Source organism: Anomalospiza imberbis, chromosome 12 (assembly GCF_031753505.1).
Source record: "Anomalospiza imberbis isolate Cuckoo-Finch-1a 21T00152 chromosome 12, ASM3175350v1, whole genome shotgun sequence".
Classification (NCBI taxonomy): domain Eukaryota; kingdom Metazoa; phylum Chordata; class Aves; order Passeriformes; family Viduidae; genus Anomalospiza; species Anomalospiza imberbis.
Window position 1 is genome coordinate 16,324,588 of NC_089692.1, and position 23,063 is coordinate 16,347,650.

Genomic DNA, 23,063 nt, shown 5'->3' on the forward strand with positions numbered 1-23,063 from the left:
CTTCAACCCTTCCCCTCCATTAATGTGTTCTGCTTTGTTCTTCCTTCACATTATCTGTTTCCTCTCCACATCCCAAATTGCTTTTCCATATTCACTTCCAGTCCCATTTATCACCATGATTCCTGCTTTTCTCCACAACACTGGTTTTATCTGCCTCCACAGGATCCTCAGATTTACTGCCACCATTTATCCTTAGTTTGCTTTCTTTTTACCTATCATTCATCACATCCCTATTCACAACTGTAGTCCTGTCTGAAAGACTTATATAACTACTAAGTTTCTCAAAATTCTGGAATTAATGAGGTGCAGTGATCCACAGTCACTACTCAGTCATAAACAACCAAAGAAATAATGAGATAAGGGAACAGCATTGTGTCTGCAACGAAAACGAATCACAACTCTCCTTAACCCTGCTCTCCTCTAGACAGAAATGGTCTTGAACAGACAAAAACAATGTTCCTTATTCACTCTCTTTGTCTTGACAGTGATCTCCTGGTTTACTACTGTGAACAGAACTGCATCAATTCTGTATTTTCCCGTGGTCCTCCTTACTAGAGGACTTGTAAAACAGAATGTATTAATTGAAAATTTAATGCTGGGTCGTCTCAGACTCTTTGTCCTCATTTAAAACACAGCCAGTGTCCCTGCACTTCAGCCCAGTTGCCACATGTGCTCTCTAACCTGCAAAGCCCACCTGTGCTCAGGCACAAAGGCCTGGATCCTTTTGACCTCAGCGGGAGAGCAGCAACTCATCAAAGGGCACGTTTGGCAAAATGTTCTTTCCTAAAATCTGTCAGCAAAGGTGCATTCTGGATCTAATAAATACCCAGTGCAGGGACAGAATCTCCTCTTTTGCTTGGAATTTGATTTATCCATGTATTTTTTCTAAAGTAACTGAGCATCTCAATTGCCTCCATATACCTGCTGTTCACTGAGCTGCTGGAGCCCATAATTTGCCCACAATTACTCTCTTGCTTTTTCCTAATTGCTGTAAAGGCCATTCCATTCAACAGATGTCTTTCCACAGCTGCTGGTAGGTAACTTATTGAAAAGATCTCCTCATTGCACAGAATTTAACATATTCTAGTTCGTTCATCCAGGTGAATCCGATGACATTTAACTTCCCTGTTATTTCTCCTCACATTACTGGGGTAGTCAGGCAAGGGCATCTGCTTTGTAATGGCTTTGCTGAAGATTTTTGCAATGAAGACCCAACTGAAGATCACTCGTCCTGTTCAAACATTTCTCTGACTCCTCTTTGCACATCTTGCTCTTTCTGCTGGTGTGCCATAAACATTGACAATCTCCCAATCCACTGATGGGACTTGCAGTAACCTTTGACACAGGATCTTAAGAGAACTTTTTGAAAAAAATAAATATTCTGTCTATAATATTTCATCAGTAGCTAAACAAGGTCCATCCCAGCCACTGTGGAGCAAACCAAGAAGTGCTGTGTGTGCAAACTCAGGAGTTACTGGTCCAGAAGTAAAACGAACCCAATCAAGCCTTTCTGCCAAGAGTACAACACTCAGTGCAATCCACTTAATCAGGCCATATACAACATACACAAAACTATGCAATAGCCCAGGTACTCTGAAAGATTAAATAACTAAAAATAAGCAGACTTTTCCATGTGCAAACTAGAAAGTATCTTGCAGTTCTGACCTCATAAAACTGGGCATTTGTTGTGTTCTTCTGTGGTTCTAATTTGTTTTCAGATTAAGTACTTTAAACTTTGATATTTATGTGTTACTTCTGTATTCAAGATCTTTCTTTTATGTTTTATTTTAGGGATTTTGTAAAAGCTTTTATTCAATTTAAGAAGCCAATTGTGGTTGCTATCAACGGCCCCGCTCTGGGGTTAGGAGCTTCTATTTTACCACTCTGTGATATCGTTTGGGCAAGTGAGAAGGCTTGGTTTCAGACACCATACGCAACAATCCGACTCACTCCAGCTGGCTGCTCATCATACACATTCCCACAAATTCTGGGTGTTGCACTGGTAAGGTTTTCCACCTCAAACTGCTGCAGAACCTTTTGTAAATTCCTGATCTTTCTCTCTTTAAAAAGTAAACAATTTTCTTAATTGTCTTTAATGGAAAGTTAATCTAATCGCTACCAACTTCTTATCACAAAATAACCTTGGAATTCAATATACAGCACCTGCTGTACGCAAGAAAGATTGAAAAAGCAAGGATTGTCAACATCATGGTAAAAGTGAAGAAATACATTAGCACAATAATCTTGCAGAGTAGTTGTCTGTGTTATGTTAGGAGTGGGCAGTAATACAGCCAGATACAGCTCTCTGCTCTTTAAAGATAATCCACAATGATTCCAGTAAGACTGCTTAGCTTTTACCAGTATAATAAATCAGAATTTGCCCCACAAATATTTCCTACTGGGTTCCGTGACTCTCCACACAGTATCACTGATAGTTACTCTTGTAAGATCAGCAATACAGATTCACCATGCATACCAGCACATTTCTCTTAAATTAAACCCATGCTGTGCTCTGGCCACCTGCACAATCCTTAAATAGCTACTGAAACTCCTTTTAAAGTATTTTGCAGTATGGAAAGATACAGAAGAACATTTGTAATTTAATCGTAAAAATAGCAGGCAAGTATGAGAAAAATTTGAAGGGAATTATAACCCAAGATTACCAGAGTCTTTTGGTTTCACAGGCAAATGAAATGTTGTTCTGTGGGAGAAAGCTGACAGCACAGGAAGCCTGCAGCAGAGGACTGGTGTCACAAGTATTTTGGCCAACAACATTTAGCCAAGAAGTGATGCTACGAGTGAAAGAAATGGCATCCTGCAGTGCAGTGGTAAGAAATCAAACTCCGTCATTAAATGACATTTCACATAGGTAAGGTGTGCTCCCAAGGCTTGTCAAATGTGGGACCTCCGTTTCCACAAGCATACCTGTGAAAGAAGGCTGACATCAGAAAACCTGGATAGGGATCAGTGAGCTCATGGAGTTTCTCATTTTTCAGGGATTGGGGCGGGGGGGGTTATTTCCTTTCATAATATTAGCATTTATTCAATGAGTGGCACCTCCTTGCCCCAGATTTAGAAACTCTTCAAGTGTATTGGGAAACCTGAAAGAAAACAGATTTGCCCTTCACTTTGTCCTAGCTTACCATGTTTCAGCTGAATCTGCCTTATTTCTGCACCTGCACAGTTCCTACGGCTGCAGAATGTTCCACACAGCACCCCAGAAGGGTAGAATAGTGCCAACTAAGCTCTGCTATGAAGGAGAGGTGAGATCTAGACAAGAGGGATGTGAACACAATCTGGTCACAGTGTATTATAACTTTCCTTTTGTGTACACAAAAGTTGAAAGAAAATCCTTTCCTATCTTCCTAGAGGTTTTTCCCTTCAGGCAAATATACTCCTATTCTGGGCACATCCTTGTTTAAAAAACATGCAGTGAAGAACATGATACTGGCTGCAATAAAACTGCAGTAATTAAAGTGAAAATTGTTATAGTTTTTTGCTGTATTTCCTATGTCTGAAACTGTTTCAGCATCCCTCAGTTTCATTTAAAAGATCTGCTGTAAAAGGAGGTAGAGACACAAGAGATTTTTAATTAAACAAAGTGTAGATTAGATCTCACAGAAGACATTGAGAATGAAACTCTCTGGAAATGTAGCAGAATTTTATTTGATGATGCTGATATAACGTGTATTATTTGAGTTGGGAAAACCTCTGGGCTTTACTGTGTTACTTTCTTCCTTCCCTCACTGCTATTGGCTGTCAATGAAATTTTCTCAAGACCCCTTAGAAAGACTAGTGCTGACTTGTGGACAAAGATAAATCTTCAAAGACTTGTTCACAAACAGACCACAAAAAATGCACAGGGCCCTTGATTTGCTGTTAACATCATTTACTTGAGTTATAGACAAATACTACTTTGCAATAGAAGTGTTGAAACCCACAACACGTAGGAACTGGGTTTAACATGAAGGTGTTGACAAAGCTGAGTGAAGAGAATGCACCTCCCTTCCCACAGAACACTGTGTTAGTTATATTAAATCTCCTGTCCTCAGAAAATCAGTAATGTAGGAATTATTATTGGGTTTGTTTGAGTTCCTTGTGAGGTACATACCGGTGGTGTGTATTTAAAACCTAATTTTAAAGGAATCAATCTCAATGTGCTTAAAAATGGGTCTGGGAAAAATGAGCTAAACTATGGGAGCAACCATGGACCTGCAGTTTGTGCCTTTCAGAACTTGCAACAATTACTAAGGGCTTGAGGTTGGGATATTGCAAAGATCTCAGGTGATTTGTTGTATCTGCCAAGTACATCTAAGTCCAGAACACAGTGCTTGTTTTGCTTAGCACCATTCTTTTACAAAATATTTCACTTTTATAAAAATGTAAGCAAATAGGCTTAAAAAGGGATTTTCAGTAAAGGCCCTTCCCTATTAATTTCTATATTGATAAGGAAATAATACATGAGGGAAAATTGTTAAAGATAATGGACATCCACATTTGGGTTTCCAGCATGTCTAACCTTAAAGGCCACCTTCCCGAAAACAGGTAGCCAGTATATTGTCCCTCACACATTTTCATTTCAATGTGAGGGAGTTCAGCTCCTTGTGCTTCACGGCAGACCTTCAATAAGCTAAGACCTTCAATAAGCTAGAATCTCTCATTCTTTTAAAAATCTGGCACTAACCCATCAACCCATCAATTCTTAAAGATGCTGACTATCAGCAAGTGGAGTTGTGGCTAGAAATCAAATGTAATTTCTGTGCCCAAAGGAGTTATTTAGATCATAAAACAGAGTCAGTAGTCTAAAAATACTGGCCACGCCATTATCCATAGTAATTTTTTCAGGTTCAGAATAAAATACTGAGTTGTGTTTTGGCTCTAGGTATTGGAAGAATCCAAATGTCTCATGCGGAGCTTCCTGAAATCTGGACTTGAAGAGGTGAACGAGAAGGAGTGTCAGATGTTAAAACAGTTGTGGAGTTCTTCCAAAGGACTGGATTCATTATTCAGCTACTTGCAAGACAAAATTTATGAAGTCTGATATCTTGGCCTAACTTAAAATGAAATTGCTCCAGTTGTGACCAGAGTCAGACATGACCGTGTTTGAGAAGCAGAGGCAATGCATCAGTGAGGAATTAGTGACAGTGATCCCAATGCCTGTGGCTGTGTGAGCTACACAGCTGCTTGTAGCCGGTTTGATTTTGTGTAACCAAGACGTGGGCAGGCGTTCAGTGCACGTAACCTGTGCAGAGGCTGCATCTTTCACATTGCTCATCCACATCCAACTCTACATTCCATGTGCTGAGAAGCACCACTGAGGCCCAGCAAGGCTCACCCACCTGTAAGGGTTTATTTTGTCTGTCCTTCTTAACTTATTCTTGCTGTTGCAGCACATCTGGGCTGACACAGAGGGCTCAGTCTAAAATCCGGGTCAGCGTGACCTTTGGTAGACCCAAAAACCATACGTTAGAAATATGTTAATTATTTTTTTCTAAGTTCTAACAGTTTAATGGAAAAATCTGATAATTTATATGTATAATATGTAAAGTTAGTTTACAAAAACTTCTAGAATTTTTTTCTTTGTTAAATTTATTTAACTTATTTATTTTGTGTTCATATTCAGCTGTTTATTGATCACAGATCTTATTTTCATATTTCCCTTTTGACTGAATTAAAGACATCACATCAGAATGCAAACACATTTTTAGCAGCAAACTGAGTAGAAAAATAAAGATTATATAGAAAACCCACCGAATATTGTGGGCAGTTAATGAAACAGCCACGTGCATGCTCCTCTATGTGTAAAATTGTACAAAAAAATGTATGAAAACAGATTCATTTGCCAGGGTTAAGAGAAAAAAAGTGGGTTCTGACACAGTGAGTCCCCCTTAAGTCTCTCTTCACTTTCTGCGTTCTTGAGGAGCACTGAAGGGCTCGCCAACCAGATGTTTTATTTAAGTTTACTATATTCCTGTTAGCCAGATATCAGTAACAGGGTGAGTGGTGCCGTTGGCATGGCATCGTACTGTTTTTCAGGTTTAAACACCCCTTAAGGTCTGAAGTCTAAAAGCAAATCCTTATGAGCCTTAGTCTAGTTGCCTGATTCCTCAGGTGTGAGAGAATTTCTGCTCTGGAGGCCTTTGGGTGTGGGCCAGCAGTTTATACAAGGTGCTAGGCATTGAACTCAGTGGAGGCAGAGGTTTTGCTGAGGTTTTCCCAGCTCTCCACATCTGGCCACCCCACCACCTGTTACAAGAACTTACGGCTATCCATAAAAGCAGTTCACAATAAACACGGAAAATCCAATCTGCTCTTTTCGTATGTGATCCCAGTACTGTTCAGTGACACTGACTGACTTCTGAACACTGGATCTCTCTCAGTTCTTTCCTGCTATGGGCAGTTTGTGTGGAAAGGACAGGAGCATGCTCTGAGACTTCACCTGCCATCACAGTAGGCCCAAATTTAAACCTCTTGAAGCAGAAGCTTTGCACATTTGTTTGCTTTCTAATTTGTGCACTTGCTCTCCATCCTTGAGCTCAGTGACTTACTATGATTTAGACCTCTGCAAATGAGGCTGCTCAGCTTTCTCCCTCTTAGCATTTCCATAAAGAGTTTCAACAAAGCCTTTGTAAAGTTAACAAACAGGTGATTACAGTAAACAGTAGCCTTCAACATATTAATGTAACACTTCTTTTTCCACAAATAATTAGAAGTGCTGTTTTTATGCCCTAATTGTACCACCGAATTTTAAGGAAATCATTACCCTAAATGCAGAAGTTCTCATGGAAATTCTTCATTAAAAAGACAGAATCTGTCTTCTAATTAGCCTGTTTAAAATGTTTTTAAAAGAAACTTATTGAAACCTTTAGCTTATTTTAAAATGACTGAAAGAGAACTCTTTCAATAACTATTTGAAGTGATAGATGCACTTGTTTTATACCAACCCTTGTTTTTGCCCACAACCTGCCAGCAGCGCCGCGGGGCGCGTTGGATCGAGGCCTCCTGGCAGGGCAGGTGCACATGGAGTCACCTGGAAAAAGAGGGATCACCCAAGTGAAAACCACACACACACACACACACACACACACACACACGAGTTTGCACAATCAGGCCTCCAGCATACACCTTCAGAAAAAGAAAAAAGGGCAATGGAAAGTACCACGATTCCTCAATTTCCTTTATTTCCTTTATTCCCGTCCAGAGAGCCATAACTCCTAGTCATGTGTTAATAAGATGTTAGGAAGTTTGTTTCAATACTATGCTTAGTTTTTGTAGATAAATATAGCAAAGATTTCTCAGCAATGTGAAGGAATGCGTTCCGAATGAGATTTGCAAACAGAGAAGAATCTTACGTTGGATCTTTTAAACTGCACCATTTCATCTGAATTTTCAGATATCTGTATCTTAGCATTTTTTATGACAAAGGAATAGTTGAAATACATTTTCTATAATTATTTTTCCATTAAAGCAAGCGCTAATCATATTTAACATTTTTAATTATTCATATCTATACAGTTACAATCTAGTTTTCATGGAATCTATTTTCCCTTCAAAAAAGAGTAATAACAATGTTGAAAGCTTCTTTTCCAGTATTTAAATATCAGAATCTGAATTTTTTCTTGTGTTTCTATCCTTACTAGGTATTCAGATATCTAGATGTACTGTACATATTAGTCTGGGTACCTTTACTAATATTCACAGTATTTAAGATTAAAAATGCAATTTGTTGTTTAAGTATGTTATTTTATTCTTGTGTAAATTGTTTTGTACAATCTTTAAAATTCTACAGTTTTGCATTTGTAGATATTAAAGGTAAGCAATTTATTTTGTGTTGTCCTGCATGTATATTTTTGCTGTAGATAAGTGTTGCTTAGTTTACTATTTCAGTACATTTCTGTTTAAATAAATAAGCTTACAAACTTTAATACAGTATATATTTTCAAAATATAAACTTTTATATTTCTGTGGTAGGTTAGGGTATGCGTTTTAGGCAATCTTTTTCACTACTATGAACTGTTCTTTTAATCTATAATATAATGGTTTTGTGCTAATAGTTTTTCATTAGAATAAAATGCTCTTTTGATGTTAGGGATGAACAAACAATTTTGGTTGGGGTTTGTTTTATTTTTGGTTTTGGGTTTTTTAATTATTTTGCCAGCCTTTACAGTTTTAAGTATAATTTATAAATGTATTGCATTTGTGAATAAGCCTTACCATTAGGTACAAGAAATCTTTAAAGCTGCATAATTGTTTATGCAGCACTAAGGACTTCCCCAAATAATTGCTGTAAGAAAGTTAGCAAATCAGAGTACAGGGCCTTAAGTTTTTCTTGTGAAAAGGATAATACGGGTTGTTTCTTTTGAACAACATAGGTAGACTTGTCAGCATGGGCTTTGTTAAATATAAACTGTGCATTTGTGCTCCCAACCATGGTAGTTTAATCTCAGGCTTTGTGTGGCTGGGTCTATAAAAGTCAAATCTGGCTAAAGCCAGCACTCTTTAGGAGACACTAAAGAAGTTTACATAAGAGACTTATAGACAATCTTATCATAGTACATTTGGGTACTGGCTATCCTCGATGTGTTATCTGTGTCTGCCCAATTAACCGTATGTTTTAAGCCATATTAAATCTCTTTACTGCTATTTTAAATACTACACTGAAAGTCATTCACTAGCTTGCTTGCTCACAGACAGGATTTTGATTTTTAGTGAATAAAAATGCTATGCCTTCCATAAAAAACAAAGGACCAAAGAATTTCATTATTCTAATCAAGCATTAGTTCCTTTGCCAATGAATTTGTTTGACATTTGTACCGAAGATCAAACAGTCTCTTTCTGCTTCAAACACTGCATCCTCATCCATGTCAGGTGAAAGGGGGAAAGATGTATCCACTGAGCTATTGGGAAAGGAGTGATGTTCAGCTGGGATGGCATGTCTATTGGTAAGGCTTATTACCAAACCTCTGAGATGAAGCAAAGAACCAAAAATTCACAAGTTATGTCAATGTAAATTTATTTTCAGAACTTGCACAAATAATTAATTGTAGAATTCTGCAAATTAGGCCCTTAAGTTATTTTGTCAGAATGCCATGGAACAGACTAAAACAGTTTCTAATATTTGTAATGATGAGTACATATTATAATATTATAAGGGTACAGGCACCCCTATATCACAGTGTTGTAAATATTTTCTGAAACTGGTACAGTACTTGAGGGACTTGTATCTTCTGATATATCAAATATTGACTGTCTAGATCAAATTGTACACAATTTATTTGTTGATGGTCCTGTAACTAGTGTATGGACACATTTCTGGGTGCCTTAGAAGTTGTATTTTTCATGTGTGTTAATATGCAGTATTTATACATTGTGAGAAGCTGCTTTGAATAAAAACATTGAAACTTCATTTCACTGCAGTGATTTTCAGTTTTACATAATCAGACTGAATGTGATAAGTGGTAGCCATTATGTATGATAATACTATTCACAGGCTCCTGCCTTTCCAAAGAGACCAGGCACACAGCGGGCTTTTCAAAAGAAAATTAATTTTTTTCAGATGGCAAAACCCAGGGCACTAAGAGACACTGCATTAAGAACTCTCTGAAATCAATTATGATCCATTTCAATTACCATTTCTTGATCAAGTCCAAGAAAACCAGCAAGAACTGTCTCACAAAATCACTTCTAGGACACCATTATCACTTCCCCTACTTGATATGTGCACAGCACCTAAAGCATTCCTGCCCAGAACCAGCTGCTCCAGGCAGGATTTTGGCTCCACATGAGGGAATTTGATTTTGAAGTGGTGTTTGCCAGGAAGGCCAAGTTTCAGCCCAGCCTCAGCCTGGTGCAGGAGAAGGTGGATCAGCCTGTGGGACCCCCACATGGCTCCAGACAACACTCTTGCTAGGGGCTCTTGTGTTCCAGGGGATTCTTTGCCCATAGCATCCACAAATACTATTTGCAGTCATGTCTCTTCTGTGATTAGAAGAGTAACTGTAAATTACTTCTGCCTGGGGCAGAAAAGGAAGGATATTTTTACAGAGAACCAGGGTTAGCCAACCCAGCTATCTAACAAGGTCAGAAAAAATTACCTATACTTCACTCAAAGGAAACGATTATGTTCTGGCAATTATATTGGTTGGCTTTAAACTGACAGACACTGTTAGTAAAAACCATGGTCAGCTATTTGGAGCAGAGGATTGAGCAATTTAGTCTTGCTTCACTACTAACAAATCCAATTATTTATTACGGTGACTCTTGTCAGGAATTAATTTACTGTAGCATCCAATGGACTGTGAGCAACCTGCACATGATGAACAGGGTGTGACACCTTTCCTGTCTAACAGTTTTATTGATAAGTTTGGTTTCATTTTGACACAAATTGTCAACATGTGAATTTCATTTTAAATAACTCATTTTTAAAAGAAAGCAAAATTCTTTAAAATTAAAAACTTCATCCAAATATTTGGAGGAGGGGGATTTCAAGCTTTTTCAAATATCAGTCCTTGTTGCAGCAAATTAATACACAAATTACATGAAAGAGAAATCTGTTAAGCAGATATAAAGAAGTAATTGCATGTATAAAAGAACAGGAAGGTATTAATCCCAAATAAGTTATAAAAACAAGACAAAGCTCTTTATACACTAAGATGTGCCACTTCTCATTTTGAATAACAGGAACAATATTGCATATGGCAAGAACAAGGAGAAGTTCTGAAAGTGAATGACAGCATGTGAAAAAACCAGAAAGACAGTTTTAAACACTGGAGGAGTTCAAAGCAAAACAGTTGTCAGAAGTTGGACTAGGGGACAGTTTGCTTGCAAAGGAAAAAGTCAGGTTTGATTCTGGACGTATTAACTTCAAGAATTCACTTCTTCTTGTGTGTCTTATTTGTCATTAAACTCCTTCCGAAGTAAAATTTAATCAAACATAATGCATCTCTTCATGACTCTGACTTAACCTCAAAACCAATCTCCAGTCACAGCGTGGAGAGTTTCAGATTACTAAGAAAGCCAGACTAACAACCCCCTCTAGAATTCAAACTATTTGAACTCTGTTAGCACCACTTTGCTTTAATTTATACTCTTTCCTTGGTTTTACAAATTTACTCATTACAGATATATAATAAAAATAGAACTGTTAAAAGCTTTGTTAAATTCCAATTATTAAGTCCATCTGGTGACTCGGTAATTTTCATCTGGAACAGTTAAGAGTACTATGGGAGAAAGAAGGCAATTTTCATTTTGAGAAAATGAAACATTTTGTATTTAGTAACTTTAAATATTCTATGTTGGACTGTATTACCTTTCTTTATCACTTCATCACTTAACAAACCCCATGGATCCAAGTCAAGACCCACCAGCATCAATGGAGATCCTCCTCCTGACTTCACTTGCTTCTAAAGAAACCCCAGTGGCTGGCAGATACCACAGCAAACTCCTTCACAGTAATGGTACAGGAATATCTTGTAGCCATCTCTTGAAAAGATTAAGTGCTCTTATGAGAAACACATTATTAGCTTTGGAGGAGGAGTTCCATTACTTGAAAATTTAACAGCAGTGTCTGTGAAATTTTTGTATAGATTTCAACGTTTTCAATGTTATTGTTGACTCCTGTTAGTAGAAAGTCATGCCCTGCTGTGTTTTAACCTTCCTCAACTCTTCAGTTACATTTATCAACTTGAATTCTGGATGACTGTGTAAAACATCTGTGAAACTGATTTTATACACTGGTCATAGACAGAAATATACTGGTGAACAACTCTAAAGAGAAAAGTGAAAATGCCCTTTGCAACGAGGAATCATGTTTGAAAAAAGGGCTGTTAACTGCTGCTGCTTCCTAAGATGAAATAAAAAGCTTCGTCTAACACTGGAGTTTCTAGAATGAAAAATTATTTAAACACTAAGCAGCAATCTTGACTCGTTAGAACTGAGTTAATTACAATCATCTAGAAATAAGTTATTCACAGTCATCCAGAAATGTATTTCTGATGTGTCTGTAAATAAGTACTACACTATTACTCCAAAAAGATCAACAATTTCCTACTCCTCTCCTTCCAGATGCTTGGTTACTCCATATGATGCCCACCAGGTTCTGCAGTATTTGCTTGCATTAAATTATACAGGAATTCAGGAATACAGGAATTCACATTAAACTCTTCCCATGTTTAATTATTTTAGCCTCTCATTTGTTTATTTTGTATGCAGCTGCAGCAGCTTAGTCAGGGGCTCAGACTCTGATAAACAATTCCATTCAAGTCTACCTTTTGCCCATTAGACGCAAAATTAGCAACTCCAAACTCCTGATGGCTGCACTGCTGAGGGATGCTCCTGCTCCAAAGGGCAGATAAGCTCAGCTTTGATGGCTGGCAGCAGCATCCCACTGGTTGGACTGTGGGCTCCAGAGTTTCCCTTTATTTCTGAGAGCAAGACTAACTGAAATCAGTGGTCCAGCCCTGAGTTTTCATGTAATGACCACGGAATTTATTAACTATAAAGCAACCCACAAGCTCCTTAGGCCCAGGGCCAGGGCATCTGAGAAAAGCCCCAGACATGGTGCTGATAACACCCATCCCACCCCCAGCACCTGCCTTCATCAGACCAGAAAAACAGCACATTTTATTCTTCATGTATTTACATGTAGCAGGATGAAGCAGACTTATTTTCCTGGATGTTAATGTGATGCCATTTGGAAAGGAATATCCCAAAGCAGTTAGACCTGGTAGGACTCACCTTCCATATATGGCTGTAACTAGTTAGAACACAAAGACACTGTCTCCTTCTAAATGATGCTTTTTAAATAAATGCTTTTCATCTGAAAATATATTCAAAAATTAAAACTGAACTTTAAAGGAACAGTCTGCAATGTGGCTGATTTGAAAGGCTAAAACTTTTCCCAACCATTTCAAGTATGAGAAAATCCAACAGCTCTCCATTTGTGATTCAAGCACTTGGTAAACACACTCCACAACTGCACCATGGCTGTGTGCCAATGAAATGGTGAGTCAGCAGGCAGGGGAGGGAATCAAGGCAAGAGTCAGGCATTTAACCCTCACTCAGAGAACATTCTTCTTACTAACAGAATGAAAGTACACCATAAAAATGCAAAAAATTACTGGAACTTTTAAACCACTAATACAGGCAACTATCTCAATTTTCTTCCAACTTTGCAGAATTTCTCTAATTTTAAATTAGGACAAACACTGAAGTAAATAGCAAACAGCAAACTAATGAGAAAGAGGTTCATGAACACTTATCAGTGCAGCCTTAAAATCCTTACTCTGACCAAAATCCCAGTGATAACCCTGGCAAGACTGAATGCTGAAGGGCTTCACAAGAGCATTACAATTGGTAATATTTAATACTTGCACAGATAAAAAAGGAGTACATTTTCCTAATGAAAATACAGTTCAACTCATCTCTCCTATTCCCAATGGAGTATCTGTGCACACTACTTTGCTTCAGAGAGTTCTTGTGGAGTGGTTGATGAAATCACGAGATTTCCTAAATCATTTTTAAATTAACCTATCGTAAAAAATTCCCCACTGAAGCCTTACTGTGCTTGATCACTCTAGGTACTCTATTCAGGATGGGAAAAGAGCATAAAAAGGTGAGGATTAAAAAATATATATTTGAAAGAGTACTCAATCATCCACCTGAAGATTTGAACACTCATTTACAAGGTTGTTAAATACTGCCAAACCTGAATGACAGCATTTTATACCTACTTTCTTACTCACTCCTCACAGGTGTAAATAACCACATTGGACACCTGGGGAGGAAGGAAAAGGAGAGGGGAGAAAAGGCTCCAGTTATTACCTTCAGAGTGTTAGTTAAGGGTGATTATGGACCAGCTGTGAATTCACAGCTTGCCCCCATTAGGGAACAGATTCCCAGTTATGGCTGAGGACAGCCAGCTCTGCTGTCCTTATGCTGCTTGAGCCTACAAATGCCTACACAAAGCAGTTTTTTACACATCTGGCCCCAGTGACCTCCATGGCAAGAGCCATCTCCTCCAGGAACTCAACTCACAGCCAGTATCATCCATTTACTGTTAGTTTGTCCTGCCCTGATTAAGCCTGGGCTGTGAAATGGCAGAGATAAGGATAAGTTTGTGTAGACACCTAGTATGTCCAGGGTAGAAACAAAGTAAGTGTCCCTTCAGAAATATATGAAAGTCTTTTCTCCCATCTAATGGCCCTCATAAAGTCTAAGTTTAGAGAACCAAGTCCTGCAGAACTTCTATTTAGAAAGCAAATTCCCCATGCATGCTGCTAAATTCCTCCATCTGAGATTCTGGGAAAAGGAGAAATGTAAAAGATTGCCAGTGTGCAGTATTAAGCTTGCAGTTTATGGAAGAAAATTAAGACACATCTTTCTTGTATGCAGAAGGCTCTATGTAATCTTCCATAATTATATCAACACTAATTCTCAAAAATCTTGCAGAGCTCCAGAACTCTCTCGAGCACTATTTTATACATCCAACACTCCTCCATTAAAAATTATCTTTCAAAAAAATCAGTTTACAAATAGGAAGTTCATTAACTTTTCTCCCAAACCCAAACACTCCTTTGGTTTTCTTTGTGTACCTCCCTGGGAAATGACAGCATCTCCATGTCATTCCATTCTACACTGCTTGGAACCTATGGAACACCCTCTTCTGACACCAGAAGAGTCAGAAAGCAAAGGAAATGACACATGTAGTGACACTACAAGGCTAACACAATTGTTGATTTAGCACCAGAAATATCTGGAAACTTTAGAGCTTGGTTGCTTGTTGTATGAAGGCTCAGATAATGTGAATAATTGTTGAGAATTTTATTTATATAATTATCAATTTGTATGCAGAAAGCATTAAAAGATACTGCTTTAAATAATTTCAGATACTCAGCACTAAATAAGTGGCTCACTTTCAAGAAACAACCAAGAAAAAACATTCCACAGAATGTCATATATTCCTTCAGAAGGGGAGTTACATTTCATTAGTATGGATGCTTAAGTGGAATAAATCTCAGTATGGGGACTGTTTTCAGCAATAGTTGGTAATTAAGTGGTAAAGTACTAATAAAATGTTTAGGCAGGTTGGATTTAAACAGCAGTATAATGATATGCAATTACTAAAAAAGAGAGCCAAAACCATTCTGCAACAGACCACGTTCAGTTTTCACGCACAATGCAAATCCATTTGAAAACAGAAAGGATTCCAATGTCCACTGTACAGTGGCCAGGGCACAGGCAAGCTGTGAATCTTACGCTCTCAGTCGCTGAGGAGAAGCTTTACTTAAAAGCACACTCTAAGTTTCTCTCACAGAAGCTACAGAAATTAAAAGAAAATATTCTTAATACAAGCATGCAGTAGCAGTGAGGCCAGCAGTTCTTCTGCAGGGTCATGATGAAAAACCACCAGGAGAACAAGGAAGAGCCTGTGAGGAAGGATAATACTCACTGACCTCACCATGGGGGACACAGCAGGAACCTGTCCCCAAAGGATGTGTCTAAGGGTCAGGCATTCCAGTCAAAAGTAAACCTGGTGGAGAAAGTACCAAAATGTTCTGCTGCAGCAAGCTATAATTCTTCATGGGTAAGCAAAACATGCAGTAGGCAAAAGGAACTTGGCATAGGCAGAATGAATTTCAACCAAAAGAAAATGCAAATATTTAGAACTTAAAATGTGTAAATGAAGATAAAGGGTCAATGGAAAAAACACATAAGGGTAAAGCTGAATGCACAAGACTGCCACCATAGCAGAAATAAAATAAAAATACTGCATAGACAAATGTTTATATTTTAGATATAGTTTATACTATTATCTCTAGAAGACAAAAACCAGTAACACCAAGTACAGGGATATTCTGATTTTCTAACAACTCCTCTTGTGATGACAGTAGTTCTCGAGCTGTGTATAAATGCAGTAAGTAGTTGACAATCTAGTAGGTCCCAAAATTGCTTGCAGGATCTTTATATTCCTTTATATTCTTAATACTAATCTTTATATGCCTCCATAATAGCCATTGGTGTCTTTCAGACTAATTAATGACAAGTTGCCATGAACATGGGTCCCTGTTCAAAAAAAGGTCCTGTTTGTTCTTAAATCAAATCTAAGTGTCATTCATATAATTACTACAGTGACAAACAGTTTATAAATATAGATAATAATTGTGAAAATTTTAATTTTACTGTCTGTGAAGCTAAAGCTTGGCAGGCCCTTCCAGCTTAAATTATTTATGATTTGCAAACTAACAGAGTACATCTCTGCACCACTGAACCCCTCTGACTTCCCAAGGCCAGAGCTGCACTTGTGTTTAAGGTAATCCATGGAATGACATCATGGCAGCAATGGGGCTCCCTCCAAGTCCAAGACCAGGCATGTCCTTCTGTGATTTTTTCAAAATTTGCATCAATGGAAATTAGGTACCAAATCCACAGAGGTGCTTTGGGAACCTGTCTTTTGTGTCGCCCTGGCAAGCTTTCGGTGTTTTGGCAAAGCCTTTTCTCACCTAGAACTGTGCCAATAATCCCTTTTAAAATACCAAAGTGCCTGCTTTTGTGAGCACTGCCTGCGTCCAGCATGGCCAGAGAGCATGTGCTCAGTAATGCACCTTTTAGACAGTCATATTCTTAACATGTCCATGTGTTTAAAAACATTCTTTCTTGATCACAAACCTTCCTATCACCTTTCAAAAAACAGGCTGAGATACTGGATTTGCAGAGATTTGGATTATTTTTGCCTTTGTATTACTTGCAGACGATCTACAAAAACACTAAATCATTGGTCTGTTTTATTTAATTAAAGCAGCTGACCACAGGCTATATGCATGAAAATAATTACCTTTTTAAAACAGGAGGAAGGTCTTGTTCATTTGACAAGAATGGTTCATTTTTTAGAAATTCCAATCTTACACCTAGAAAAAATAGGTCATCTTCAATCGATATAAAAAGAATTATAACCAAGCAAGTACAAAATGCTGAACCCACATGCTTGGGGTGAGGTTCTCACCCTGTAAGTCAACTAATGCTCTAAAATGTTCTCCTTTCTATTCTACAAGACCTCCCAATTTTCCCTGTGTATAATCTGTGCTTTGAACATTAAGAAAGATGACATTTGTATTAAGGGAGTAAGATTTTCAGCGTGTTAATGTTCTACTCTGTGAACAGATTACCAAGAAAGAACCTTCCCTTGTTATAAAAGGCATTTCTGTTCTTTGGATTCAGAAAGCTGATTTCACCATGTAACTGAGTCATCAAGGAAACTGCTGAGCAGCACAAGCCAAGAAAGAAAGATCAGGTTGCATCTACTGCTGCTCGATCCTGCACCTTTTTTTGCTCAAACCTATTTGTACACAGTCACCTCAATCTCTTTAGAACTCCCCTTGTGCTGCAGTTTGGTTTCCAGATGTAATAATGCAGAAAGTGACATTGCTGAAGCACAACAGGAACTTCATTCCCACCCTCCTAGACAAGTGTCATGACCCATAAATCCCAATGCCATGTTTGCTGTCTCTCACTAATCTACAGAATTAAGAATTATAAAACTGAACAGACAGTGGGCAAATTCACTGCTTCCGATGTGGCAGCAAGGTGATCAGCAACACCCAAATCCTTTTCCCCTTTTCTTTCCCAGTCTCTGATGTTGGCAGATGTGGTATTAAGGGACACACTTATGTGGTGGACTTGGCAATGTTAGGTTTGGTGTTATGGTTAGACTTAACAGTCTTAAAGGTATTTTCCAACCTAAATGATTATATGATTCTATTACAACAGAGATGTGATCCTAAACCCAAATTTGTCTCCGTTGCCAAGATGCTGTGGTAACACAGACAAAGATAGTTCCTGTCCAAGGAGGAGGAAAATTCACCATCAGAAATAAAGTTATAAATACAGATACATGGAAATTTGATATTGACCTTGCTGCACTAAAATCAGGAAGAGATTTTTCACCAACGTGAATGAATCAAGCCCACAGATGGGAGATCTGCCAGCTTTGCTCATCAGCCTCTACCTAGAATTTGCGCAGTTTCATTTATTACAATCATCACATTAGAGGGAGGTCTTTGAGATCAATACAAAAGAGAAACAGACACAGTAGGTTTTTATGAAATGTAAAAACGGGGATCAAGAGACAGTGAGACAAAAGACAGGGAGGAAATAGCACAGGTTAGCAGGTGACACAAATCGTTACAACTCCAAGAGAACCGTGAAACTTCATGAATACAGGGCTTGGAAACTAACAGGGTAAAGCACAATGAATGAAGAGATTGAAAACGGGGCTTTACTCCAAGATAAAAGGATAGTTGAGTGCATTTTTATATAGAGGTAATTAGGGGAAATAAAATGTTTCTCTCCAAATCGGGACTTGGAATTACTCCATGGATTTGTTGCCAGCCTGCACAGTGAAAGGCACTGGGTAAGAGGGCTTTTAGTGATTTGAAGGGAAATAGGGGGTGGTCTGAACATGAGGTACAGAGTAATGCACTGACTCATTTACACAGTCTTGAAGTCTGAAGCAACAATTGTTAAAATAACTGCAGAAATTTAAAAATACTGAAAATTCAGTGTTCTCAGGGCGCACAATTACATTAATAAGCAAACAAGCTGTTAGTGGGTATCACATGATTGATTTTTGGGTTCACTGCTATGAAGATTTGATTCAAAAAAGAAAGATACTTCCACTGTGACTGATAGCAAGACAAATGAGTTAGGGGCTGCCAGCCAAAGAGTCTATTTCATCTCAAGAGAAGGGTTGCTTACTCATCTCTAGTCAACAGCCCCTTTTAAACATACTGGAAGTTATTTTAAAACCCCAAGGAACAATGGAATTTAAATTATTTTTGAGGGTGGAAGACTGAGAGGTTTTCCTACATGACCAGTTATTTCCCAGAAAAATATCAGAGGATCTATCATCGTATTTATGATATTTTCCCCTAATGAAACTCCAGCCAATACAATTAAACTCAGACTCTTCACAGCAGATCGAATTTGCTCCCCCTTTCTTTGCAATGTACAGTTGTTGCAATCAGCTATTTACTTTTCTCATGGTCATATTTATGAATCAATCAGTGCATTCAAATAATTCCAGTGAATCAGTTAATACTTCAAATTAAGTTCAGATTAATTCAAATGAATCAGACAGCTTAGAGAAACAAGTAAGTAGGTCAAGGTTGTGAGTTTAGCTCTATGAAACCCAGGTTCAATCTTCTGCTCCAGCATGAGGTGCTCCACACATGTGGCATGACATGTGAATTGCTTTTGGTCTGCAAAATATTTAGGCACTTTTCACTGAAATCCCCTAAACTAGACAATCAATGAAGAACCCTAGTCCACCAACAGTTTCACAGAGCCATAGAATGATTTTGGTTGGAAGGGTCCTTAAAGAACATCGCATTCCAACCCCCTGCCATGGGCAGGGGGACACCTTCCACACCTGATTGCTCCAAGCCCCATCCAGCATTTCTAGGGATGGCACAGCCACAGCTGCTCTGGGAAACGTGTGCCAGTGCAGGCACAGTAAAGAATTTCTGAGTAAAGAATTTCCTCCTATCATATAGTCTAAACCTGCCCTTTCAGTTTAAAACCATTGCCCCTTGTCCTGTCACTCTCAGCCCACATAAAAAGTCCCTCTCTCTCCTTTGTGTAAGGCCCCTTTAAGGCACTGGAAGGGCACAAATGAGGTCTCCCTGGAGCCTTTTCTTCTTCAGGATGATCAGCCCCAGCTCTCAGCCTGCCACCATAGGCAGGTGTGCTCCAGCCCACTGAGCATCTTTATGCCCTCCTCTGGACCCCTCTAACAGATCCACATCTTTCTTGAGCTGTTTTCCCTTGTATACAAATTATCACAAATTGTAACTCCAAAACTGTGATCAGCTGTTTAAATCAAGAGAGAGACAGCAAAACCATAAGCTTTTTAAAAAGCTCAGATATCAGAGGGGAATGTAGATGTATTTTTGTTCTATACATGCACACCACTCTACACTTGAGTTAAATTCTCTTTCTGAGATTCTAAGGTTCTTCTGAAACATCACACAGACTAATTATTCATCCATCCATGAGATTAACTCAAATTTCCAGCTCCGCAGTTAAGCAAATGCAAAATAAAGTGACTAAGAAATCAGTCACTGAAGAAGAATATTTGTAAATAAATTATGCATATTACATGAATGGTGTCTGGCATTCTCCACAAATCTCTTTTGGAAAGGGTATAACTCTGAAAGCAGTGATGCAGCCCAGGCTAATTTCCACAGGTCAGGATGAGAGACTTGAACCCCCTACTGACATCCTAGACATTTACCTGTGCTGGATCAGCCCCTCAGCACACAGCAGGCAGGTTCTCTCTACAGGAAATCTACCAAGGACACAAAGAAAGAAACATTTAAAAGGAAATGAAGTCCCAAAAGTCCTTTACTATAAAGACAGACATTATTTGTGGCTGGGTGAACCTCAGCATTTAGCTCCAATACAAGGCAGAGAGCTGCAAGGGAGTACAAATTTCCACCTGGGCACAACTCCAATTTTATATTAATAAACCTGCTCTTTTTTGTAAACAGAATCAATATCCTGTTTAAAAGTGATTCTCAGAAGAGCAGGAAATTAGAAAATATTAATATTAAATTAATCAAATTTCTCTTCATGAAATATTGTTCATGTTAATGAATAAATATATTTTTTGGGTTTTTTCAGTGTATATGCACATGCACACTGAAAATGCTACCCTAAACATATGAGCTATGTGCTTATTTGAGATATACAAAGCTACATATTTCCTACTTATTCATTCTGATTCCATGAACATTGAGTGCAATCTCTACTTTCAGGTATTATGAATTATAAAAATGATACCATTTTTCAGGATTAATCATAAAGAATAAGCTTCTTTGTGGTCTTTGGTATTTCTCAGAAATATTGGATGTGCCTCTAAAAGTAGAAGGGGCAGGGGAAAACCATGCAAGAAAGCTGAAATTTCCTAAAACATTTTATTTTATTACTGGCACACCAAATCCCCATTTCCCTGTCCCTGTTAGGAAATTTCAGAGATTCAAATGTCATCAGTTACATCATTGGAGGCATTCTCAACCATTTTTACATAGCTAAGGAATTTCTAAGTTCTCTATAGTTTTTCTTTTCCAGAAGGGTAATAGCAGTTCCCAGTTTAGAAGAAATGTATCCAAGACAGAGAGAGGCCACCCTGGGGAAAGAGAAATGAAAGCAGGGACGAGGAAGAAAGCCACAAGAGTGAAATGGGGTGAGGTTTGAGGGAACAAAATGTCCAAAAAGATCAGAAATATGGCTTGGCTTGTGAACCTAATGAATATTAAAAGCACTCAGAAATTATTATTTGGTCTGAATGTGGATAAGAGGCATGGGGATAAGAGAGGAAAAGAAAGATTTTGCAATCTTTCTCAAAATCTAAAATCATAAAAAATCTTCTTAAAGATGAAAAAAATCTGCTGAAAATAAATTAGTTTGTAAAGCAGCCTTACTGTGCAAGTCTAAATTTAACCATAGCATTTATTACCAAGCACACTTTAAAACACATCACACTCAGGGAAGGCTGGTTACTTACTCCATCCAGGCTGTCTTTCTAGATCTCAAAACTTTGCTTCCTTGCTGCATCAACCTATTTTAACTTTTGAACTGAAGAGTTGCAGGAGCTTGGGTATCACCTATGAAGGAAGTTACACTCAAGCAGAACATACCTGAAAATATCAAGTGCATAAACCAAACACCATACTGAGAAACACATGCAAGACTGGTGTTTTATTTACTGAGCCTTTTTCCTTTTGTGTCTGCACATTCAGGAATGGTAACGTTTTATGACGTCTGCTGGAACTGCAGGGTGAGAGTTCACTGTGATGCCTTTGAAGCAGTAAGTAAACATTTTTAACACACTGTATGCATGCCAAATTAGCTGGGAGCTTCCCATGTCCTGCCCTGCAGCCAAGATCACTGCTGACTGCCCCTGAGTATGGAATCCACAGGTTGGTGAGTGGGAGAGAGATATGACAGTTCCCTGAATTACTCACTCATCCCAACACACACTTGGTCTTTTATTACAACATACAGAATTCACTCAAGGGAAAGAAAGTCTTCAACATTTCTACCCTTCCACTAACATATTTCAACAACTTCCAATCATCCCTCTTCTCTCTGTTATCTTTGACATGTTCAGGTGATCATACCACCAAAATTGGAGATACATGTCCTCAAAACTGGGCATGTGAATCTCTGAGTTCTAGTTTGCAGCTCCCAACATCTACACACAAGTAAAAATGTCCACAAATTAAAACATAACGATGCTCAACTGCACATACCTGCATATTTAGCACAAGCAAAGGCAATTTGTACTAGAAAATGGTAACACAAACTACAGACTCTCCACTGAATATACTGCAAATGAAACCACAGATCATGGCAAATGTTCTCCTCCATTGTGCTGTATCTCTCATAAGTGTTTTAAAATAAACACTAAATAGGAATTTCTTAATGCACCTTAAACATACTTTTGGGATGCTCTGTGGACAACTGCAGAAAGTCACAAATCCCACATTATACTCAATACGTTTGAAATATTAACTTCTGTTAAAATATAATTATTTTCTATTGTTACCTCTGTGAACAATAATTGCCAAAGGATATTTGTATAGAAAAATTCACTCTTCTGTGTCACTGATTAAGGCTTCAATACAGCTCCTCAATCAATGCAATACAATGCCCACGGATACACTGTATTTTTCCTACAGTCATAACCCACAGTAAAACCTCTAAATCAGTAGAGAATTTGCTGTTAAACACTAAAATGCTAGGATGCCTCTTTATTCTTATGCACTGAAGTAGAGGGATATAAATATAGTCAAACATTAAAACAGTCTTATTTTATACACAATTTCAGGGTCAACACAGTAGCATGTTTTACATATGAGACTATGTACAACACATAACCACACCTACTAGGCAGGGAAAACTGAATTTTCACATTTGGAACAAAAATCGAACTTGTCTTGCACACTCTAAGCTATGAGCACCTTTATCGAAGCAGTTAAATGTTCTTGTTCCAGGTACAAGGTATG

At 38.1% G+C, this 23,063-nt stretch overlaps 1 protein-coding gene and 1 long non-coding RNA gene across 3 annotated transcripts in view; one reads left to right on the forward strand and one right to left on the reverse strand.

The window, feature by feature from the left end:
• The window catches only part of CDYL2 (chromodomain Y like 2), a 60,465-nt gene extending 51,059 nt beyond the window's left edge, over positions 1–9,406 (forward strand). Inside the window, exons 5-7 of the mRNA XM_068203085.1 lie at positions 1,792–2,002; positions 2,685–2,828; positions 4,883–9,406. Coding sequence (XP_068059186.1) covers positions 1,792–2,002; positions 2,685–2,828; positions 4,883–5,041 — 514 coding nt within the window. The 3' untranslated portion in view covers positions 5,042–9,406. The remainder of the gene's footprint in view (positions 1–1,791; positions 2,003–2,684; positions 2,829–4,882) is intronic.
• The window catches only part of LOC137481370 (uncharacterized), a 40,626-nt gene extending 18,691 nt beyond the window's left edge, over positions 1–21,935 (reverse strand). Inside the window, exon 1 of one of the 2 annotated variants that reach the window (XR_011003454.1) lies at positions 21,560–21,841. This is a non-coding gene — a long non-coding RNA (uncharacterized lncRNA). Of the gene's footprint in view, positions 1–21,559 lie in introns of both variants that reach the window. The other variant, XR_011003455.1, reaches the window with a different exon arrangement.
• Between the last annotated feature and the right edge of the window lie 1,128 nt (positions 21,936–23,063).